This window comes from Neoarius graeffei, chromosome 20, assembly GCF_027579695.1.
Source record: "Neoarius graeffei isolate fNeoGra1 chromosome 20, fNeoGra1.pri, whole genome shotgun sequence".
NCBI lineage: Eukaryota > Metazoa > Chordata > Actinopteri > Siluriformes > Ariidae > Neoarius > Neoarius graeffei.
In genome coordinates this window covers 40,694,792-40,718,527 of record NC_083588.1, presented here as the reverse complement: position 1 = coordinate 40,718,527, position 23,736 = coordinate 40,694,792, and the positions used below count along the sequence as shown (strand labels likewise).

The window sequence follows — 23,736 nt, the reverse complement described above, 5'->3', positions numbered from 1 at the left end:
TTATATCCACATTTGGAAAAATATTTTAAATGCTTGAAATTATTTAAAAATAATCTTGTTATGTATGGAAAGCAGATCAGTATCAGTATTTACACACTATGTAGCTCTTTGTTTGTATCAAACAGCAAGAAAGGGCCCCCTCCAAGCTCAGGCCCTAGGGGGCCAGGCCAAACCTAGACCTATTTATAATCCAGATCTGACCTACAATCACAGTGGGCAGCAAAGTGAAGCAAGGCTTGAAAAATGTAAATGGTCTGTAATTGGATTCAAGTATCTGAATGTGAAGTGTAAAATGAATTAAGGCAATAATAATGGGGCAGCCATGGCCTGAAGGTTAGAGAAGCAGCTTTGGGCCCAAAGGGTTGCCAGTTTGATTCCCAGGACCAGCAGGAAAAATGTGAGGGAAGTTGAGTGAGTGAACAGCATCAAGGCTTAAGTGCCCTTGAGCAAGGCACCTAAACCCCAACTGCTCCCTGGGCGCTGTAGCATAGCTGCCCACTGCTCTGTGTGTGTGTGCTCATTGCTCACTTGTGTCCATGTGTGTGTTCATTGCTTCAGATGGGCAGAGGAGGAATTTCACTATGTTGAAGTATGGATATCTCATCTCATCTCATCATCTCTAGCTGCTTTATCCTGTTCTACAGGGTCGCAGGCAAGCTGGAGCCTATCCCAGCTGACTACGGGCGAAAGGCAGGGTACACCCTGGACAAGTCGCCAGGTCATCACAGGGCTGACACATAGACACAGACAACCATTCACATTCACACCTACGGTCAATTTAGAGTCACCAGTTAACCTAACCTGCATGTCTTTGGACTGTGGGGGAAACTGGAGCACCCGGAGGAAACCCACGCAGACACAGGGAGAACATGCAAACTCCACACAGAACGGCCCTCGCCGGCCACGGGGCTCGAACCCGGACCTTCTTGCTGTGAGGCGACAGCGCTAACCACTACACTACCGTGCCGCCCAAGTGTGCATATGACAAAGAAAAGTTTCTTCTTCTATAATGGTAAAGAATCCCACTTTCTATGGATACAGAAATGTGTCCATTATTGCTTTTTACCCCCATAAATTCCACGGTGGTGCAGTTTGCCTCACAGCAACAAGCAGCAGGGGTTGCATGATGGTGCACCTGTTAGCACTGTTGCCTCACAGCAACAAGGTCTGGGTTTGAACCTCATGGCCAACAGGGGCCTTTCTGTGTGGAGTTTGCATGTTCTCCCTGTGTCTGTGTGGGTTTCCTCTGGCTGCTCCAGTTTCCTCCCACAATTCAAAGACATGCATTTTAGGTAAAATGCCAAGCTGCAAATCAGTGCATATTTAGTGCTGGTCCCAAGCCCGGATAGATTGGGGAGGGTTGCGTCAAGGAAGGGCATCTAGTGTAAAACCTATGCCAAATTAAATATGTGAAACAGATCCACTGTGGCAACCCCTAATGGGAGCAGCTGAAAAAAGAATAGGAAACTCCATAAAAAGTTTATTCTTCATCAATTCATTGACTCTGTACTACAGTGAAGCAAATAGGAATAGAAAGATGTGTAGTTACGTGACTAACAATCAAAGGGCTTTGAATGTAATGGCATAATTTGACTAGTGAACTGAAAATGTGAGAGAGGCCCCAAAATGATCAAAACACGTACAGGTATCAAAATATGTCTTTAGAATTGTTTAAGACAGTTTACGCCACAGTGTTGTTGATTTTTTTTATCCTGAATAACTGAAACCTAAAATGGGAACCTCAGAGATAAATTGCTTTTGCCCTTTGGCTGAATATACAGTGTCCTCTGAGAAGACGTCTACTGGGGTGAAATGATGTCGCTTGTGCAAAGGTGGAGCAATTGATTGCATGGCTTTGTCCTATGTTAGCCTTTTAGCAGACTTGTAGTATTCGAGTCCAGGACTTGGACTCGAGTCTGGCTCATGCCCTAATTTTAAGGACTCACGACTTGACTTGGACTTAAGCACTAATGATTTGGACTTGGACTCGGACTGGTGCATTAACTGCATTCGAACTTGTAAATTGGAGATGAGGACTCGGATTTTTTCTTTATGTTTTGTAACATGCCATAATAATTTGGCATAAGATATTTATATCTACATTAATTTTTATACTAATTTTGTACAAGAGAATGCACATTCACCTGTTCATATGTCATGTTCAGGAACAAACTAACGTTAATGGCGCTAAAATGCCTGGAGAGAAGCCCCTAGGATTGTCTGCTTTGCTTATACAGACTTCTCGTGCAGTGGGAAAAAACACACTGCTATGTGTTCCATATGTAGAAGAATTATCAAGGAGATGACGGGGACAACCTCAAACTTCACTCGTCATTTGGTGAGACTCCACCCAGAGAAGGAAGTGACATGCTATGTTCATTGTTCTGTTGATTGTGGGGCTTGCTTGCTGAGCGATGAACTAGCTAGTGTTAACCCTCTCTCATGTTATTTTCCCTGTTGATAGTGGGCGGGGCTTGCTGAGAGATGAACAAGCTTTTTATCTGTAGCCTGTTAACTAAAATGGGGCAGTCAAGCAGTAACGTTAGTCCAACACAGCAGCAGAGACAGTTTTTCATAAAGGCAGCAACAGCCACCGTCAGGGGCGTGTTTAGCCTATTTTTGGGGGTGCTCAAGCACCCCCAAAAACGAGCTCAGCACCCCCTAGCTCAGCACCCTCAAAAACACTGCTTTTGGATGTAATTTTCAGAAATAAGTGCCCTTGCGCACTGCGCAATGAATGTGTGTGCGGGCGTGTGTGTGTTCTTGAATTCACTTGTTACGTGATAGTTCTATGACCAGTAAAATACCTCTCCTCCTTGCGTCCCCTCTGATTGGGTTGCCTGTCCGCGCGAGTGCTTGCTACGACATGGTGTTTTTTTTAACTGGATTCCACACCGATGAGGAACTCGAAGTAGCACCTGAGTATTACTGGCATAGTGGGATGTGAAGGTACGGACTGGAGTTACAATTGTTAAACACAATACAATAATATGCATAATGCAATATTGATGTTCCCTGGTCTATGAAGAGAATGATAAAAATGACATTTATCATCCATATCGAGATACTTTTGTGCAGAGCTGTACAAGTGCTACGGTGCTAGACCACTGTGTGTTACTCAATTTTATTTAATGTAACATAGCGTTTAAGTCTAGTCTAAATGCGGAATAAACGTGGAAACACTGTCGTTCAAGCCAGCTGCCTCTGTCAGCTCTGGGGGCTAAGCACCCCCAAAGATCAGATGCTAGAATCGCCCCTGGCCACCGTCATATGGTGTGGTTGGAGTCTTGTTCTGGGACTCGACTTGGACTCAGCTCAGATCAGTAGTGGACTCGACTCAAAATTTTCTTTAATGACTTGGCGTAAACACTGGGGACTCAAAACTGGACTCTGACTCGAGGTTTAGTGACTCAACTACAACACTGCCTTTTAGTCATTGGATGAGCATGTGATTTGTTGAGCTTATAACACCCCCTTTCCTCAATAGGCCTTGTTAGCTTCATGTGAGAGAGAAATGTGTTGCACTCTTAAACAGCTTACAGCTGAAAGCAGATCTGCCAGAAAGGTGATCTCTATATGTTTGCTATTTTCACTAACTGTTTATAAAATACTACTATTGACCTTTAAAGCACTGAATGGTCTGTAAATGGTACCTGAGCGAACTTCTGGTCCTTTATGACCTGCCATGTCTATGGAGATCAAAAGGTGCAGGCTATCTGCTGGTACCTCATATAGTGAAGGCCACATCATGAGGCAGAGCCTTTTTTTTTTACAAAGCCCCACAGTTATGGAATAGCCTTCCAAGTAGTGTTTGGGAATCAGACACAGTCTCAGTGCTTAAGTCTAGGCTGAAAACATATCTGTTTAGTCAAGCCTTTTGTTAATGGTGTTTATGAGGTAAAGGAGTAGATCTGGAAGGTCCTCAGACAGAGTGTTTTGGTAAATTGGGATGTATGGATGCTGTCAGTCCCTCACTCGCTTGCTCACTCGAGTTTGTTGACGGTGTAGTGGCTGCTGCTTTATGTCCCGGGGCTCCCTCATGCCTGTGTCACCTTCTGGCTCTCCCCTTTTAGTTATGCTGTCATAGTTAGTTTTGCCGGAGTCCCTGCTTGTACTCAGTGAAAACGTATACCGTTCCTACTCATCAGATGACATTGGGCATACCTAACAACCTGTGTTTTTTCTCTCTCTTTCTCTTTTTCTCCCCCCCCCCCGACTCCGTCTGTCCCTCTGAGTTACATGTTAATCCTGAGCTCGAGATGCTGACTTCTTCTGCTCCTCGGACCTGCCTGATCCATCCTGATGCCCTGTGTCTGGCTGGAGTCTCAACACATCGCTCCTGTGGAGGACAGCCCCATACGAACAGTTGAAAGTAACACTTGGAGGACACTCTGGACACTTACAGTCATGCTTTTATGGCTGAGGACTACAGTTGACTTGCTAACTTTAGGACTGCAGTTGTCATGAACAGTTTTACACTCAAGTTTCCATCAATGAAGAGTTTATAACATCAACGAAACAGACTTCATGTTAAAACTGTTTGTGACAGATCCTGATGTGGGTGGAGCACAGAAGCACGGCAGGCGAGTGTTGATGTTCACACATACACTTTATTTTTAGCTATTTTGTTCAGCTTTCCAACTTTACTCATTCACCCATACACACGCACACACACGTGTTCTGGTCGGGAGAGACCTCTTCTCTGCTCTCCCCTTCCTTTTATGCTCCACCATCCCTGCAACAAACACACACATTAATTGACATCAAGTGTAATGACTTAGCCACTCACCTTCCCCAGCCCCACCCTCCATTCACAAACTGATGCTTGGCCACGCCCCCGCTGCCACACTGTTATAATCATGTTGTCTGTTATCACCCAAATGAGGATGGGTTCCCTTTTGAGTCTGGTTCCTCTCGAGTTTTCTTCCTCATGTCGTCTGAGAGAGTTTTCCTTGCCACCGTCGCCACAAGCTTGATCATTTGGGATAGATCAGGGATAAAATTAGCTCATGTTTAAAGTCATTAAAATTCTGTAAAGCTGCTTTGCGACAATGTCTATTGTTAAAAGTGCTATAAAAATAAACTTGACTAGACTAATTATGTAAATCCTATTGACATAATGCAGCATTTTAGACTCTTGGATTAATGGGTTTGATGAATAATGCTACACTAGATTAGACACCCCGATCCATGAACATAATGCTTTAAGAAACTGAATAGAATACATGGTTTTTAGTTTGTTTACTTCTTTTATTTAGTGTGCATTCATGCTGTAGGTTGATCTACTGCCTATGTGCTTCACACTTCTTATCTGTTTCAAGTGCCTTGGCATCACTGTAGAAAGGATGGAGGCTTATGTTTGATCCTGAACATATCACATTCAATGGGAAATAAAGTCATATACATATCAGATACAGATCACGGCAAGAAAAAACACATCCGACCATAAAATCTGAAAGTCATTTGTGGCTGAAGTTAGGCGTAATTGCAGTATCGTTGCATACACTCTTAATAATTTAAGACAGCAGAGGCAAATTTTCACATCAAAGAAAGTTTTCTGTCCAGGTTCTCTGGCAGGCAAACTGTTGGGTTCAACATTAAACTTTTAACACTGGAGATTTTAATATTTAACCTTTCCTTTCCTAAGCGTTTACTTTCAGATAAAATGGGCTAGTAGTGAGCTGATATGTAAAATAATGAATAATAAATGTCACCTATAATACAAAAAATGTTTTTTCCTTCTGTCTCTTGAATAATCATGTTATATAAATAAATCTTTCACACACACACACACACACACACACACACACACACACACACACACACACACACACACACACTCCCAGCATAAAATGTCCAGGGGTTTCTTTAAAACCTCCCTCGTGTTATGCACATAGTCTTTACTTAATGCCTGACAGAATGATCTAATTTCTTTTTACTGTCTTTTTTTCACTATATCCTATTAATTTCAACAGTTCAAAGAATGGCCCAGAATGCACAAGTCGCATACTGAATGCTAGGAAGGGCCATGCACCAAATTGGGAAGTAATCTGACTGATAATCTCTGGCTGAAATATACTGTGGCTTTGGATAGAACATGATATAACCTGAGCGCTTAGATGTACTTTTTTTTTTTTTTCCGTGGACAGTAACTGATTTTAACAGAAGGGTGGGTGGATACAAAAAGAGAGAGCTATGATCAGAAAAAGAGCTCACAAAGAGGATGAGAGAATGTGAAAAACGATGCTGATGCTTTGGCTCTACAAAATACCTGCTCTGCTGAATATCTAATCTAAAATACATTTACAATGACAGGAAAACTTCAACAACCTTGAGCCATGAAACTTCAACACCGTCCAAGAGTCACACTGGCCTTCACTTTAAACTGCTTGGCGTTCGCCTTGGCCGTGTCTGCTGTAACAACCAGCTACTGGTGTTCCGGGACCAGGAAGGTAGTGAAGCCCTTGTGCACAAGCCCAGCAAAAGTCAAGCAGAACTACTGCATCCACTTCAACAGCTCTGATGTGAACAACACACGTCTGGTGCAGTACATTTACGAGACTGGAGAGGAAAAATTCATACTGAAGAAATTCCACACAGGCATTTGGTTCACTTGTGAACAGGCTGTTGATCTCGTAGGTAAGTATGAGATGTTAGATCAAAGTTCTTGTACGATTTCAGTTGATGGAGAGAATACAGTACACTGTAAACCCGAATAAGTTGAGTTTACTTAAAAAAATTGAGGAAAGTGGTTGCCTTAAAAAAAATAAGTAATTCTTAATGATTGAATTGAGTACCTTAAACTTACAATCTTCTGGTAAGTTTAAGGTACTCAATTCAATCATTAATAATTACTTATTTTTTTTTAAGGCAACCACTTTCCTCAAATTTTTTAAGTAAACTCAACTTATTCAGGTTTACAGTGTATATTGTGAAATTAAGTGACTGGGAAAACTGACTATGTGATGCATTTTATTTCAAACTGTTTAGATTATTTGTCGTTTTTTACTCATACATGATGGAAACAAGAGCAACAAAAAACAACATTAAATTCTAAACAGAATTTCTTTGTTGACAGGATTTACTTGCAGAACATTTTTAGAGATTGCACCTAATCGTGAAATAGGTGAGTAAGTAACAGGTGTCATTTATGTCAAATAAATCAAGAGGTAAGGGGGACTCGAACTTCCTTACTGACTTATTGCTTCCCCTGTTGCAATTGTCATGAAAATGGAATGAGAAAGTGTCACTGTTTTGATATATACTTATATAGATATATTTAAGAATTCACTCATTAAATTAGTACAATAATTATTTTATATATAAATAAATAACTTACAGCTCATTTCCTTATAAAATTGCACTCATTGTATCCATCCATCCATCATCTATAGCCGCTTATCCTGTACAGGGTCGTGGGCAAGCTGGAGCCTGTCCCATCTGACTATAGGCAAGGCGAGAGGCGGGGTACACCCTGGACAAGTCGCCAGGTCATCACAGGGCTGACACATAGAGGCAAACAAACATTCACACTCGCATTCACACCTATGGTCAATTTAGAGCCACAATTAACCTAACCTGCATGTCTTTGGACTGTGGGGGAAACCGGAGCACCCGGAGGAAACCCACGTGGACACGGGGAGAACATGCAAACTCCACACAGAAAGGCCCTCATCAGACACTGGGCCCGAACCCAGAACCTTCTTGCTGTGAGGCGACAGTGCTAACCACTACACCACCATGCCGCCCCCATTCATTGTGTTTGAAGCTACTATTTTTTAAACCAAAGGGTCATCTCACACTAAATATTGACTTTGATGAATTTTTATGGCTGACTGCTACTTATAGTATTTTTTTAATGTTGAAACATTTCATTAGTTTTTAAGCTATTTTTGGTCTACAGCATTTCTTTACATGTACCTAAGACTTATATATATATATATATATATATATATATATATATATATATATATATATATATATATATATATATACACACACAGTGGTGCTTGAAAGTTTGTGAACCCTTTAGAATTTTCTATATTTCTGCATAAATATGACCTAAAACGTCATCAGATTTTCACACAAGTCCTAAAAGTAGATAAAGAGAACCCAGTTAAACAAATGAGACAAAAATATTATACTTGATCATTTATTTATTGAGGAAAATGATCCAATATTACATATCTGTGAATATTACATATCTGTGAGTGGCAAAAGCATGTGAACCTTTGCTTTCAGTATCTGGTGTGACCCCCTTGTGCAGCAATAACTGCAACTAAACGTTTCCGGTAACTGTTGATCAGTCCTGCACACTGGCTTGGAGGAATTTTAGCCCATTCCTCCGTACAGAACAGCTTCAACTCTGGGATGTTGGTGGGTTTCCTCATATGAACTGCTCGTTTCAGGTCCTTCCACAACATTTCCATTGGATTAAGGTCAGGACTTTGATTTGGCCATTCCAAAACATTAACTTTATTCTTCTTTAAGCATTCTTTGGTAGAACGACTTGTGTGCTTAGGGTCATTGTCTTGCTGCATGACCCACCTTCTCTTGAGATTCAGTTCATGGACAGATGTCCTGACATTTTCCTTTAGAATTCGCTGGTATAATTCAGAATTCATTGTTCCATCGATGATGGCAAGCCGTCCTGGCCCAGATGCAGCAAAACAGGCCCAAACCATGATACTACCACCACCATGTTTCACAGATGGGATAAGGTTCTTATGCTGGAATGCAATGTTTTCCTTTCTCCAAACATAACGCTTCTTATTTAAACAAAAAATTTCTATTTTGGCCTCATCTGGCTTGTCCACATGATCTTTAGCAAACTGCAGACGAGCAGCAGTGTTCTTTTTGAAGAGCAGTGGCTTTCTCCTTCCAACCCTGCCAAGCACACCATTGCTGTTCAGTGTTCTCCTGATGGTGGACTCATGAACATTAACATTAGCCAATGTGAGAGAGGCCTTCCATTACTTAGAAGTTACCCTGGGGTCCTTTGTGACCTCGCCGACTATTACATGCCTTGCTCTTGGAGTGATCTTTTGCTGTGTTCACACTTATACCGGCACGAAAGTGGTATAACTGTATCGATACAAAGTATACCGGTACAGTTTAGTGCATCTGTCCACACTGCGGTTTTCTTTCACGGAAGTTGAAATTCACGTGCGCGAAATGTTTTCCGTGGTTACCGAGTAACTTCCTTCCGAGAATATGGCAGATGAAAGAAACAATGTGTGCGTGCTTTTTGTTGTCAATATACAGTCTGTATTCTGTCGAATCGTATTTTGTTGTCAATATACAGTCATTTATTCTGTCGAATCGTCTAAAATACGCGAGGCAGTTGAGAAAGAAACAAAGAAAACGAATCTCCCTTTCTCCCCCCTCACTTTCTCCCTCTTTCCTTCTCTTCCCCTCCCTTTCTCTCCCTTTTCCCCTCTTCCTCCTTTCTTCCTCCCTCTTTCCCCCTCCCCCTCTCCATTTCTCCCCCCCTTTCTTTGCTCCATGTAGCTCCACGGTCGTTTTGAGCCATTGTGACGTTTTATTTACAGCTGGAAAGCACGTGCGTATTGTATTGTATGAATAACCCGGAAGAAGTAGGAATGGTTCATTGCGCATGCGCATTATATTTGTATCGATACAGAGCTGCTTCATCTGTCCACACTACAGCAAAGCGCTACAGTACCGATACTGTACCGGTACGAAACCCATACATTTGTGGGTTTCGTACCGATACAGTTATACCGCTACAGTACCGGTATAGTTGCTAGTGTGGACAGGTGTTGCGGTACGAAAGTAGTTTCATATCGGTACAAAATCCCTAGTGTGGACAGGGTATAAGTTGGTCGGCCACTCCTGGGGAGGGTAACAATGGTCTTGAATTTCCTCCATTTGTACACAATCTGTCTGACTGTAGATTGGTGGAGTCCAAACTCTTTAGAGATGGTTTTGTAACCTTTTCCAGCCTGATGAGCATCGACAACGCTTTTTCTGAGGTCCTCAGAAATCTCCTTTGTTCGTGCCATGATACACTTCCACAAACATGTGTTGTGAAGGTCAGACTTTGATAGATCCCTGTTCTTTAAATAAAACAGGGTGCCCACTCACACCTGATTGTCATCCCATTGATTGAAAACACCTGACTCGAATTTCACCTTCAAATTTATACTGTAGCAAAATTAACCAGAAATAAGACCACTATAGACACATGTACACCTGCAGTATGTAGTAACAATGGTTTCATGATTTTTTTCAATGACAAAATTGAAAATATCCGACAAAAAATTCAAACTACTAATTTAAGGTCAGACAACTTAAGTGACAAAGTAAGTAACCCTGTAGTTAACAGTATAACTGTATCAGATCAGCAATTAGAATGTTTTACTCCCCTTAGAGAAATTGAATTACTTTCATTAATCTCCTCATCAAAATCCTCAACTTGTGTACTAGATCCCTTACCTACACGTCTATTCAAACAGATAATACCTGAAGTAATTGAACCGCTTCTAAAAATAATAAATACTTCTCTTATGATTGGCTATGTACCCAAATCCTTTATATTCGCAGTTATCAATCCCCTGATTAAAAAAACCTGACCTTGATCCCTGTCAGCTGTCCAATTATCGGCCAATATCAAACCTCCCCTTTATCTCCAAGAGCTTTGAAAAAGCTGTGGCACAGCAGTTATGCTTATATTTACATAGGAATAACATCCATGAAATGTATCAGTCAGGATTTAGACCTCAATATAGCACAGAGACAGCTCTGGTTAAAGTAGTAAACGACCTACTGTTGGTGTCTGATCAGGGCTGTGTCTCGCTGCTTGTGTTGCTTGACCTTAGTGCAGCATTTGATACCATTGATCGTTCCTTTCTTCTGGATAGACTAGAAAATGTTGTGGGAGTTAAGGGAACAGCCCTCTCCTGGCTCAGCGCTTATTTAACTGATTGCTATCAGTATGTTGATGTAAATGGTGATTTTTCTAGACATACAGAGGTAAAGTTTGGTGTTCCACAAGGTTCTGTCTTGGGTCCACTGCTTTTTTTTTCTTTATACATGTTACCTCTGGGTGATATTATTCGTAAACATTGTATTAGTTTCCACTGTTATATTGATGACACACAGTTGTATGTTTCTGCAAAACCAGATGAGAGACACCAGCTTAATAGAATTGAAGAGTGTGTGAAGGACATTAGACACTGGATGCTTATTAACTTCCTTCTGCTTAACTCTGACAAGACTGAAGTACTTATACTAGGACCACATGCAGCTAGAAGTAGGTTTTCTGATTACACAGCAACTCTGGATGGCCTTTCTGTTTCTTCACGTGCAGCAGTAAAAGACCTCGGCGTGATTATTAACCCCAGTCTTTCTTTCGAAACTCACATCGATAACATTACCCGGATAACACAATTCGCCGTGCCATCTGCCGTTGCCAGCTAAAACTCTATAGTTCAAAGATGAAGCCGTATCTAAACATGATCCAGAAGTGCAGATGTCTTCTCTGGGCCAAGGCTCATTTAAAATGGACTGTGGCAAAGTGGAAAACTGTTCTGTGGTCAGACGAATCAAAATTTGAAGTTCTTTATGGAAATCAGGGACGCCGTGTCATTCGGACTAAAGAGGAGAAGGACGACCCAAGTTGTTATCAGCGCTCGGTTCAGAAGCCTGCATCTCTGATGGTATGGGGTTGCATTAGTGTGCGTGGCATGGGCAGCTTACACATCTGGAAAGACACCATCAATGCTGAAAGGTATATCCAGGTTCTAGAGCAACATATGCTCCCATCCAGACGACGTCTCTTTCAGGGAAGACCTTGCATTTTCCAACATGACAATGCCAAACCACATACTGCATCAATTACAGCAGGGGTCTTCAATCCTATCCACAAAGGGCCAGTGTGGCTGCAGGCTTTCATTCCAACCAAGCAGGAGCTACACCTGATTTCACTTGTTTAATCATTTCACCCTCGTCTCCAGTCAACAATCAAGTGAGCCTCCAATTTGGCTGTAATGAAAGCCTGCAGCTACACCGGCCCTTTGCGGATAGGATTGAAGACCCCTGAATTACAGCATCATGGCTGCGTAGAAGAAGGGTCCGGGTACTGAACTGGCCAGCCTGCAGTCCAGATCTTTCACCCATAGAAAACATTTGGCGCATCATAAAACGGAAGATACGACAAAAAAGACCTAAGACAGTTGAGCAACTAGAATCCTACATTAGACAAGAATGGGTTAACATTCCTATCCCTAAACTTGAGCAACTTGTCTCCTCAGTCCCCAGATGTTTACAGACTGTTGTAAAGAGAAAAGGGGATGTCTCACAGTGGTAACCATGGCCTTGTCCCAACTTTTTTGAGATGTGATGTTGTCATGAAATTTAAAATCACCTAATTTTTCTCTTTAAATTATACATTTTCTCAATTTAAACATTTGATATGTCATCTATGTTCTATTCTGAATAAAATATGGAATTTTGAAACTTCCACATCATTGCATTCTGTTTTTATTTACAATTTGTACTTTGTCCCAACTTTTTTGGAATCGGGGTTGTATAATGTGTGTATGTATGTGTGTGTGTGTGTGTGTGTGTGTGTGTGTGTGTGTGTGTGTGTGTGTGTGTGTGTATATGGGTCTGTCTCAGAAACTGGGTACTGTGGGGGTACCCCACTAAATATACTAAGTCAATAAACTATATGGTTTTGAATAGTGATGTTGGTTTTAATTTGAAATAAAATGATGAAAGAAATAATACAGATAAAACTAAATCTCTGATGTGAATACTCTCTTCAGAACTTGGCAAAAATTCTGCAAATTTGTGGAAAAATGGCGGCTTGATCTGGGACATGATAAATGGTTAACTACATCCATAAAAAGGTTGTAGTCCACTGAAAAGTCTAGAGTTATCACTAATTGTATTTTAAGTTGTAACTTTATACACCTAAGGATTGGTGCGCTCACAGAATAATCATAACCGTAATAAAACATCATGCAAAATATTTGATCACCGTTGTAACTCCATTTTCTGCAAACGCAATCCCAATACGATCGTGTGTTTTGATCTAAACGGAAAGCCTCAGGGTCAAGGTCACTACCTCACCAAAAGTAGCAACTTAAAGTCACTACGCCATATAAAAATTTAGTTATAAATCTGCGATTTTGTTTTTTAAAATGAAAGCTGAAAGTTAGGTATAGAATATGTTTCTTACAGAATATGTTACGATGGTAGCTGGTCTTGTATGAATTTCTGAGCTATAAAATGAGTTGTGGTCTATTTTTTACCGTAGCGTGTTATTTGTGTGTGGGGAAGGACACACATTAACAATTTGCATGTGTAGAATGGAATTTTCCACTCCAGCAGTTAGAAGTTGATCGTGCTTCCATTTGTGGTCTCTCTGTTACGCGGGTGATCTGTTCGGACGTTATCGCTGAAAAGGTGAGTTTTGACAGTTTTATTTTGTTTTAGTCTTGCAGTATAAGGCAATAGAATGTTTCTTTTTCATCTTACTTTCATATTTTGTAGTGTTTGCGTATTTTTGGCCAATATTTTGCAACCATGGTCAATTTAGATCGAACTTTTAATAGAATCTACGGCCAGTCATTTTGCCCACCCCCGCCTCGCGCTCCGTCCGGTGCGGCAGTGATGTTCCGTTGCTCGCGCGCCGCAGCAGAGACCCGCGCGACCTTCAGCCGGTACAGTCGCTGTTCTTTTACCACCGCCGTTATTCTCATCTTTCCGGTGTGTTCTTGATTTTTCCATTGTGTCCTATTTCGCCATATCAAATACCCAAAATGTATCATATTATTCATATTTAAGTGAATAATCAATTCAGTCATCATAACTTGGCATTTTTAACCCAAGCAATCAAAAAGAGGAAATTTATTCAATATTTTCACTCATCTGTGAAGGAGGGGCTTTAATTCTTCATGATGGAATTATTTTATATGAAAATCAATTTTGCAAAAGTATCTCATCATCTTTAGCCGCTTTATCCTTCTACAGGGTCGCAGGCAAGCTGGAGCCTATCCCAGCTGACTACGGGCGAAAGGCGGGGTACACCCTGGACAAGTCGCCAGGTCATCACAGGGCTGACACATAGACACAGACAACCATTCACACTCACACCTACAGTCAATTTAGAGTCACCAGTTAACCTAACTTGCATGTCTTTGGGGGAAACCGGAGCACCCGGAGGAAACCCACGCGGACACAGGGAGAACATGCAAACTCCGCACAGAAAGGCCCTCGCTGGCCACGGGGCTCGAACCCGGACCTTCTTGCTGTGAGGCGACAGCGCTAACCACTACACCACCGTGCCGCCGCAAAAGCATTTGAATTGTAATAAAAAAAAAATTTCCACAGTGGAGGCCAGATAAAGCAAGATACTATCTTTATTCTTATTAAACATGACAAAAGAACCATTGAGTGTTAGGTAAATGCAAAAAAAAAAAATCGTAAAATTAGAAAATTTATTTTTTGACCATAATGTCCCAAATGAGAGACCAGTTTCTGAGACAGACCCATATATATATATATATATATATATATATATATATATATATATATATATATATATCAGATGGCAAGTTTTTGGAGGCCGTGATGTGCTCCATTTTAGGCAAACGAAAATATGTTGCATTGCATGTTGCAAGACTTATTTATATAAGTCTTGCAACATGCAATGCAACATATTTTTTTGGGTCAACATTGTGAAACTCATTCCACCTACATTTTTAACCAAATAGACAGTGATATACTTTAAACCCTTTGGTATATCTGTAATTGTTTTCTGTCATCCAGTTCGAGTTTTGAAATAATAGTTTAAAAAAATAATAAATTTCAACTAAATGCAAGCAAACTGAAGAAAAGCCTATTTGTAAAAGGCTGCTGTTATATTGCTGAAAGGAGCAAATTTCTGTTCTCTCTCTTTCAGGGGTGTTATGGCTGTGCATTGTTGGTGAATGTTTGTACATCACTTTGCTGTTCACTGGAGTCTCACTCATGGCAGTGGAGGTGTGTCACTGCTGTAGCATAATGAACCGACTCAAGCTGAATGCTTTTGGAGCCCTGTTCACTGCACTTTCAGGTAACTGCCCACACGAAGGGTAAATAACAACTGTGAGTCATATATGTATGTAACATAGTACCACTGCATGCACTACAGTCAACAACCAACCCATTTGGCAGCTACACTTAAATCACTGGTCAGCTTTATGTCATGACACCTCCTCCCCAAAATCTTGAACCTGTCATAGATGCGAATCTTCTAGGCTCAAGCTACCATAATACCAAACAGGAAGCTCTTCAAGAAAGGTTTATGTCACTCACACCTGGATATGGAAAGGGAGAACTTTTCTATTTGTTGCAGAGACACTACTTTTGGACATGCTGACAAAAGCAACAGGCACACACACTATATCTGTAATACTTTACAGTTTGATAGCAGTAACAAGTTGGTAATAGAACTGGAAGAAAAAAAATAAGACTTTATCCATACCTTGAATGTTAATTCGTAATGATTTGTTTTCAGAATATTTGACTTTGTTTCTGATCTAAATGTTGTTATACAACATCTTTTTGGGATAAATGGCAAAATAAGAAATAAATAAATTGCATAAATCTCACTCAATATCACTCAAATATGATTTTATTATATGATTTTATTATAGGCAGATGTTATTTGCACCCAGGATGTCAGTTGCCAACCAAAACTATTTGTATCTGGGGTGGACAGCCAATGTGACTATCTTTGATTTGCAAGTGACGTCAGAGCAAAATAGAAACCCGGATGTCAGCCATGTTGGTGGATATACGCATGCGGGGTCAAGCGACATTCCATACAAAACATAGTCATGCATGCACAACTCTCTTTGTTTTTCCACCGCTTTAAGCGTTCTTTTAGCTATGCCGTATCTTTGTGCTGTATATGGTTGTGGTCACAACAGTACTCGTGACCGTGGCACATTCTGATTTTTTAGAATTCCGTCCATGATTCGGAAAGAGGACGAGGAAACTCTGAGGCTCAGTACGGAGAGGAGACGAGCACGGCTGAACAACATTGTCAGGGCTGATCTAACCGAGGCTAAAACCAAAACAGCTCGTGTTTGCAGTAATCATTTTATCTCAGGTGGGATTCAAAGGTTTTCTCGATAATATCATGGAAGAATTTTATTTCTTGCTAGAATTTTGCTATAAAATGAGCGTTCTCTTGTCGTGGTTCACTCGGTCGTTGTTATAATTTTAACACGTGTATTACCATTTCACTTCGAGGAGCGCCAGCAAAATTATACGATAGAAACAATCCAGACTGGGCACCCACTCAGAAAATGGGCTATGGTTTCGTCCGAGGTCGGACTTGATTCTTCAGTAGCCAAACCAGATAGAACGCAATATCTGGGTACTCCATGGTCAGTAGAAGCGTATCTTCAGAAAAGTCTGACTTTTTTAAATAATATGAGTCAAAACCGGGCGGCACGGTGGTGTAGTGGTTAGCGCTGTTGCCTCACAGCAAGAAGGTCCGGGTTCGAGCCCTGGGGCCGGCGAGGGCCTTTCTGTGCGGAGTTTGCATTTTCTCCCCGTGTCCGCGTGGGTTTCCTCCGGGTGCTCCGGTTTCCCCCACAGTCCAAAGACATGCAGGTTAGGTTAACTGGTGACTCTAAATTGACCGTAGGTGTGAATGTGAGTGTGAATGGTTGTCTGTGTCTATGTGTCAGCCCTGTGATGACCTGGCGACTTGTCCAGGGTGTACCCCGCCTTTCACCTGTAGTCAGCTGGGATAGGCTCCAGCTTGCCTGCGACCCTGTAGAAGGATAAAGCGGCTAGAGATAATGAGATGAGATGAGAGATGAGTCAAAACCACACATACGTATCTTCTCTTTGTACTGAATCTTCACTTGAACGTTCAAATCGTGGTAATACTGAGAAAAGTCAGCACTGTTTACAGACACGCTTTCAGCGGCTGCCATCCTAGTTGCTTTGTATATCCACCATCATGGCGGACGCTCATGATGTAGCACATTTTGATCACATGGTTGCAAGTCATCCATTTACACCCGGGTGTATACAGCACCACCCAGAGACAAGACAAGACAAGCACCCAGGTGTCCATAGCCAACAATGCTATTTATACCCAAACCCAACCCTAACAGTTCTAAATAGCTAATTTGCATGTGAATAGCTGAATAACTGCCATATGACTATTCTCATCCAGGTGAAAATAGACGCTTTGTTTATGATATTTATAGATATCCCCCCCCAAAATAAATAAATAAATAAATAAAAATTAAGCAGTTCTGTCAGAGTGATGCTGCTCAGCCACATTAATTACTTCATTATTTGTTCCAGTTTAACAGCATTTCTAAAACAGCCATCTGGCACGTGTCACCCTGAAGCACTGCTAATCATATTCTATTTCATCATGTACTAAAAAAAAAAAAAAAAACAGGGCGACGGGTTAAGCAGAGGCAGTCGGGCAGGAGTTTTGCTGCATCTCTAGCACAATCACAGAGGTTGTAGTACAGTTCACATGGCAGGCAGGAGATCCTCTGACTGGAACTAAAGGGAAGGGGATTATGCAATGCCAGCTGCTCCAGCTGTTCCACATTCTAGCTTGGTAGCTGAGTTATCACTGAGAACCTACTGATGCAGCACAGTCAGAGCAGCAGAGCCATGTACTGTGTGTGGATTTTTATAAAAGATGCTCATTACACCAGGGCACAACAAAGTGGCACATTCTAATTTATGTAAAAGCGCATAATTAAACAAGATGTTGAGGCAGGAAGTGCACCTGAAGGAAGCTTAAGATCAAGGAGCGATTTCAGTCTAAATCTGCTATCTGAGATGCATGAGAGCTTTCATGGGTGCGCTGTAATCAGATTGGAATGGGGACAGTGCTTTTAGCAGGGATCATCACCCTCTTTTCCTCCCTCCCACTATCATTTCTATCACTGCTAAATGAAACAAGTGCATCTTACTCAAACACTCATTTGACACTGTTAGAGACTTCTTTTTTCTTTTTCTTTAACACAACATTGAACAACACTGCACCCTTGTGGTGTGTACTATGATCACCATGGATACTGCAGCACGTTGCCTGTGTTGGTGTCTGACAGGTCTGTTCGGCATGGTAGCACATATGATGTTCATGACAGCTTTTCAGCTTGCAGTCATTATGGGTCCAGAAAACTGGAAACCCAAAACCTGGGACTACAGCTGGTCCTATCTGTGAGTAAAATCAGTTTATGAGAAAGATGCTGGTTCATACTTGTTATATTTCTCAATGTATGCATAACTCAACATTCACATTGATAATCTCACTGTAAAATTGCTTCGGGGGCATTAAAAAGCAAAAGCTAGCAAAGCCAAACCAACAAATAATGTAAAGTGATGAAACAGTCACATTACTCAAGGGCAATATTCACAGGACTGCACCAATGCAAGTCTTTTAAGATGATGGATGTAAACATCCATAACCATTTATAAAGGCATGTAAATACAAGTGTTTGGTGCTTTTGTCAAATTTGATGTCAAGTTGACCTAACACCTGAATCATATGACAGACATTTTTGTTTAAATAATGTTTTAAGATATTTCCCAGGATGATTTGTACAGTATAAGAATGTTAGACTTACAATGGAACTGACTGGAGCTCAGCACCCTTATGTGATGCCACACAACTTGCCAAATGAGGTCGGTTATAAAACCAAACAAATCTACAGCAGAGGTGTCAAACTTGTTTTAGTCCAACATCAAGTGTGCCAGACCAATGCAAAAATTCCTATTATGGTATGGAATGGTACACTTAGACTTACATAGGAGAAGCCATGGCCTAATGGTTAGAGAAGCAGCTTTGGGACAAAAAGGTTTGATTCCCTGGACAAGCAGGAATTGGCTGAAGTGCCCTTGAGCAAGGCACCTAACCCCCAACTGTTCCGCAGTTGGATAAGAGAGTCTGCTAAATGCCTGTAATGTACAGTGTGGCTCCAACTGCAGAGTGACATGTATATATACACACACCAATCAGCCATAATGTTGTTACAATGGCACAATGGCAGCTGTCAAGGGGTGGGATATATTAGGCACCAAGAGAAGACATCTTGAAGTTGATGTGTTGGAAGCAGGAAAAATAGGCAAGCGTAAGGATCTGAGTGACCAAATTGTGATGGCTGTAAGGATCTGAGAATCTTCAAAATGGTATGCAGTGGTTAGTACCTACCAAAAGTGGTCCAAGGAAGGACAACCAGTGAACCGGCGACAGAGTCATGGGCGTCAAAGGCTCATTGATTGGCATGGGGCACGAAGGCGAGTCCAATCCCACAGAAGAGCTACTGTAGCACAAATTGCTGAAAAAGTTAATACTGGCTAAAACAGAAAGGTTCAGTATGGACCTACAGTGTCTTGTAAAAGTATTCATCCCTCTTGGTGTTTGTCCTGTTTTGTCACATTACAAGCTTGAATTAAAATGGATTTTTGGGGGGTTAGTACCATTTGATTTACATAACAAGCCTACCACTTTAAAGGTGCAAATTGTTGTTTTATTGTGACACAAACAGTAATTAAGATGAAAAAAAAACAGAAATCTGGAGTGTGCATACAGTGGTGATTGAAAGTTTGTGAACCCCTTAGAATTTTATATATTTCTGCATAAATATGACCTAAAATATCATCAGATTTTCACACAAGTCCTAAAAGTAGATAAAGAGAACCCAGTTAAACAAACAAAACAAAAATATTATACTTGGTCAATTATTTATTGAGAAAAATGATCCAATATTACATATCTGTGAGTGGCAAAAGTATGTGAACCTTTGCTTTCAGTATCTGGTGTGACCCCCGTGTGCAGCAATAACTGCAACTAAACGTTTCCAGTAACTGTTGATCAGTCCTGCACACCGGCTTGGAGGAATTTTAGCCCATTCGTATGGAACAGCTCTGGGATGTTGGTGAGTTTCCTCACATGAACTGCTCGCTTCAGGTCCTTCCACAACATTTCCATTGGACTAAGTTCAGGATTTTGACTTGGCCATTCCAAAACATTAACTTTATTCTTCTTTAACCATTCTTTGGTAGAACGACTTGTGTGCTTAGGGTCATTGTCTTGCTACTGTACATGACCCACCTTCTCTTGAGATTCAGTTCATGGACAGATATCCTGACATTTTCTCTTAGAATTCACTGGTATAATTCAGAATTCATTGTTCCATCAATGATGGCAAGCCATCCTGACCCAGATGCAGCAGAACAGGCCCAAACCATGATACTACCACCACCATGTTTCACAGATGGGATAAGGTTCTTTCTCCAAACATAACGCTTCTCATTTAAACAAAAAAAAAGTCCTATTTTGGTCTCATCCATCCACAAAACAATTTTCCAATAGCCTTCTGGCTTGTCCACGTGATCTTTAGGAAACTGCAGATGAGCAGCAATGTTGGTTTTGGAGAACAGTGGCTTTCTCCTTGCAACCCTGCCATGCACACCATTGTTGTTCAGTGTTCTCCTGATGGTGGACTCATGAACATTAACATTAGCACAAAGCCATCCTGGCAAGCCGTCCTGGCCCAGATGCAGCAAAACAGGCCCAAACCATGATACTACCACCACCATGTTTCCAGATGGGATAAGGTTCTTATGCTGGAATGCAGTGTTTTCCTTTCTCCAAACATAATGCTTCTCATTCAAACCAAAAAGTTCTATTTTGGTCTCATCCGTCCACAAAACATTTTTCCAATAGCCTTCTGGCTTGTCCACATGATCCTTAGCAAACTGCAGACGAGCAGCAATGTTCTTTTTGGAGTGCAGTGGCTTTCTCCTTGCAACCCTGCCATGCACACCATTGTTGTTCAGTGTTCTCCTGATGGTGGACTCATGAACATTAACATTAGCCAATGTGAGAGAGGCCTTCAGTTGCTTAGAAGTTAATCTGGGGTCCTTTGTGACTTCACCGACTATTACACGCCTTGCTCTTGGAGTGATCTTTGTTGGTCGACCACTCCTGGGGAGGGTAACAATGGTCTTGAATTTCCTCCATTTGTACACAGTCTGTCTGACTGTGGATTGGTGGAGTCCAAACTCTTTAGAGATTGTTTTGTAACCTTTTCCAGCCTCATGAGCATCAACAACGCTTTTTTGAGGTCCTCAGAAATCTCCTTTGTTCGTGCCATGATACACTTCCACAGACATGTGTTGTGAAGATCAGACTTTGATAGATTCCTGTTCTTTAAATAAAACAGGGTGCCCACTCACACCTGATTGTCATCCCATTGGTTGAAAACATCTGACTCTAATTTCATCTTTAAATTAACTGCTAATCCTAGAGGTTTACATACTTTTGCCACTCACAGATATGTAATATTGGATCATTTTCCTCAATATATAAATGACCAAGTATAATATTTTTGTCTCATTTGTTTAACTGGGTTCTCTTTATCTACTTTTAGGACTTGTGTGAAAATCTGATGATGTTTTATTTCATATTTATGCAGAAATATAGAAAATTCTAAAGGGTTCACAAACTTTCAAGCACCTCTGTAAGTATTCACCCCCTTTCGCATGAAACCCCTAAATAAGAGCTGGTCTAACCAATTCACTTCATAAGTCACAATTAGTTGATTAAGATCCACCTGTGCAATCAAAGTGTCACATGATCTGTCACATGATGTCTATATCAATCAACCTGTTCTGGAAGGACCCTGACTCTGCAACACTACTAAACAAGCAACATGAAAACCAAGGAGCCTCCAAACAGGTCAGAGACAAAGTTGTGGAGAAGTATAGATCAGGGTTGGGTTATAAAAAAAAAAAATCCCAAACTTTGAATATCCCACAGAGCACCATTAAATCCATTATAGCAAAATGGAAAGAATATGTCACCACTACAAACCTGACAAGAGAAGGCTGCCCACCAAAACTCGCAGACTGGGCAAGGAGGGCATTAATCAGAGATGCAAGAAAAACACCAAAGATAACACTAAAGGAGCTGCAAAGATCCACAGTTGAGATGGGAGTATCTGTCCATAGGACCACTTTAACCTGTACACTCCACAGAGCCGAGCTTTATGGAAGAGTGGCCAGAAAAAAAATCATTGCTTAAGAAAACACATTTGGAGTTTGCCCAACAGCATGTGGCAGACTCCCCAAACACATGGGAGAAGGTTCTCTGGTTAAATGAGACTAAAACTGATCTTTTTGGCCATCATGGGAAATGTCATGTGTGGCGCAAACCCAACACCATAAGAACACCATTCCTACAGTGAAGCATGGTGGTGGCAGTATCATGCTGTGGGGATATTTTTTTTTTCTGCAGAGACAGGAAAGCTGGTCAGGACTGAAGGAAAGATGTATTGCACTAAATACAGGGCAGTTCTGGAGGAAAACCTCTTTGAGTCGGCCAGAGGTTTGAGACTGGGACGAAGGTTCATGTTCCAGCAGGACAATGACCCTAAACATGCTGCTAATGCTACATTGAAGTGGTTTAAAGGGAAACATTTAAATGTCTTGGAATGGTCTAATCAAAGCCCAGACCTCAATCCAATTGAGAATCTGTGGCATAACTTGAAGATTGCTGTACACCAACGCAACCCATCTAACTTGAAGGAGTTGGAGCAGTTTTGCCTTGAGGAATGGGCAAAAATCCCAGTGGATAGATGTGCTCAATCTAATAGAGACATGCCCCAAGAGACTTGCAGCTGTAACTGCAGCAAAAGGTGGCTCTACAAAGTATTGACTTTGGGGGTTGAATACCTATGCACACTCCATATTTCTGTTTTTTCATCTTAATTATTGTTTGTGACACAATAAAACAATTTTCACCTTTAAAGCTGTAGGCATGTTGTGTAAATCAAATGGTGCTAACCCCCCAAAAATCTATTTTAATTCCAGCTTGTAATGCGACAAAATAGGACAAACACCAAGGGGGATGAATACTTTTGCAAGACACTGTACATCCTGACATCCAGACATTTTTCAGCAGTTTGTGCTACAATACCCCTTCTGTAAGCTTGTGTGGCAGTGGAAATAGTGATAGTGAGTCAACAAACCATTATCACACACACACACACACACACACACACACACACACACTGGATTAAATGTTGACAGCAAAATTTGCAAAAGCATTCTTTATTATAGTCGATTCCTGTTGGAACAAGTCTTTATAAATATAGACTTTTGACAATTACTGTATATCTTAGCCCCTTTTTTTCTGATTTGGTTAACATTAAACTATTCAGCTTGAAATTATATGACTCCCGTTCATTTAATAAACTGCATTCTTGCACATTCTCCCTTTCCCCCAGTTTGGCCTGGGTCTCCATTGCGACCTGCATGGCCTCAGCTGTCACTGCCTTCAACCACTACACCAAAACCATGATCCAATTCAAGTTCAAGTGGAAGAACATTGAAAACAGCCTGGAGCTCCTGGGACTGCATATGCCTGTAGGACTATGGGATACATATCTGAGCTTAGGCCTTGATCCTGCAGACCAGCACATGTCCTTTGACATAAATGGCACCAAACTACTTTATTCTTCATCCCAAGACACTGTAACACTACACTCACAGGGTGAAGAATACTGCCGAAGCAAAGTACACAGTCACTGAAGTCACAGGTGGAAAGTAACAAGCTACGTGTAATTTTGGTACAATACCTGAGTACATGGGTCACTGTAATGGTACTCTTTTTTTTTTTAGTAGTATATTAGAGTACTATTACAACCCCGATTCCAAAAAAGTTGGGAC

At 41.1% G+C, this 23,736-nt stretch overlaps 1 protein-coding gene across 1 annotated transcript; it reads left to right on the top strand.

The window, feature by feature from the left end:
* The first annotated feature begins 6,338 nt into the window (after positions 1-6,338).
* LOC132869049 (germ cell-specific gene 1-like protein) lies at positions 6,339-23,598 on the top strand. Its single transcript, XM_060902403.1, has 5 exons — positions 6,339-6,639; positions 7,079-7,126; positions 14,933-15,085; positions 18,111-18,222; positions 23,295-23,598. The coding sequence occupies exons 1-5, from the start codon at positions 6,339-6,341 to the stop codon at positions 23,596-23,598; spliced, it is 918 nt and encodes a 305-aa protein (XP_060758386.1).
* The last annotated feature ends 138 nt before the right edge of the window (positions 23,599-23,736 follow it).

Excerpts from the sequence above, each read along its gene's own strand:
- LOC132869049 (XM_060902403.1), top strand. The coding sequence starts at position 6,339 with ATGAAACTTCAACACCGTCCAAGAGTCACACTGGCCTTCACTTTAAAC. Across the intron at positions 6,640-7,078 it reads ACAGGCTGTTGATCTCGTAG|GATTTACTTGCAGAACATTT; the intron begins GTAAGTATGAGA and ends CTTTGTTGACAG. Across the intron at positions 18,223-23,294 it reads GACTACAGCTGGTCCTATCT|TTTGGCCTGGGTCTCCATTG; the intron begins GTGAGTAAAATC and ends CCTTTCCCCCAG.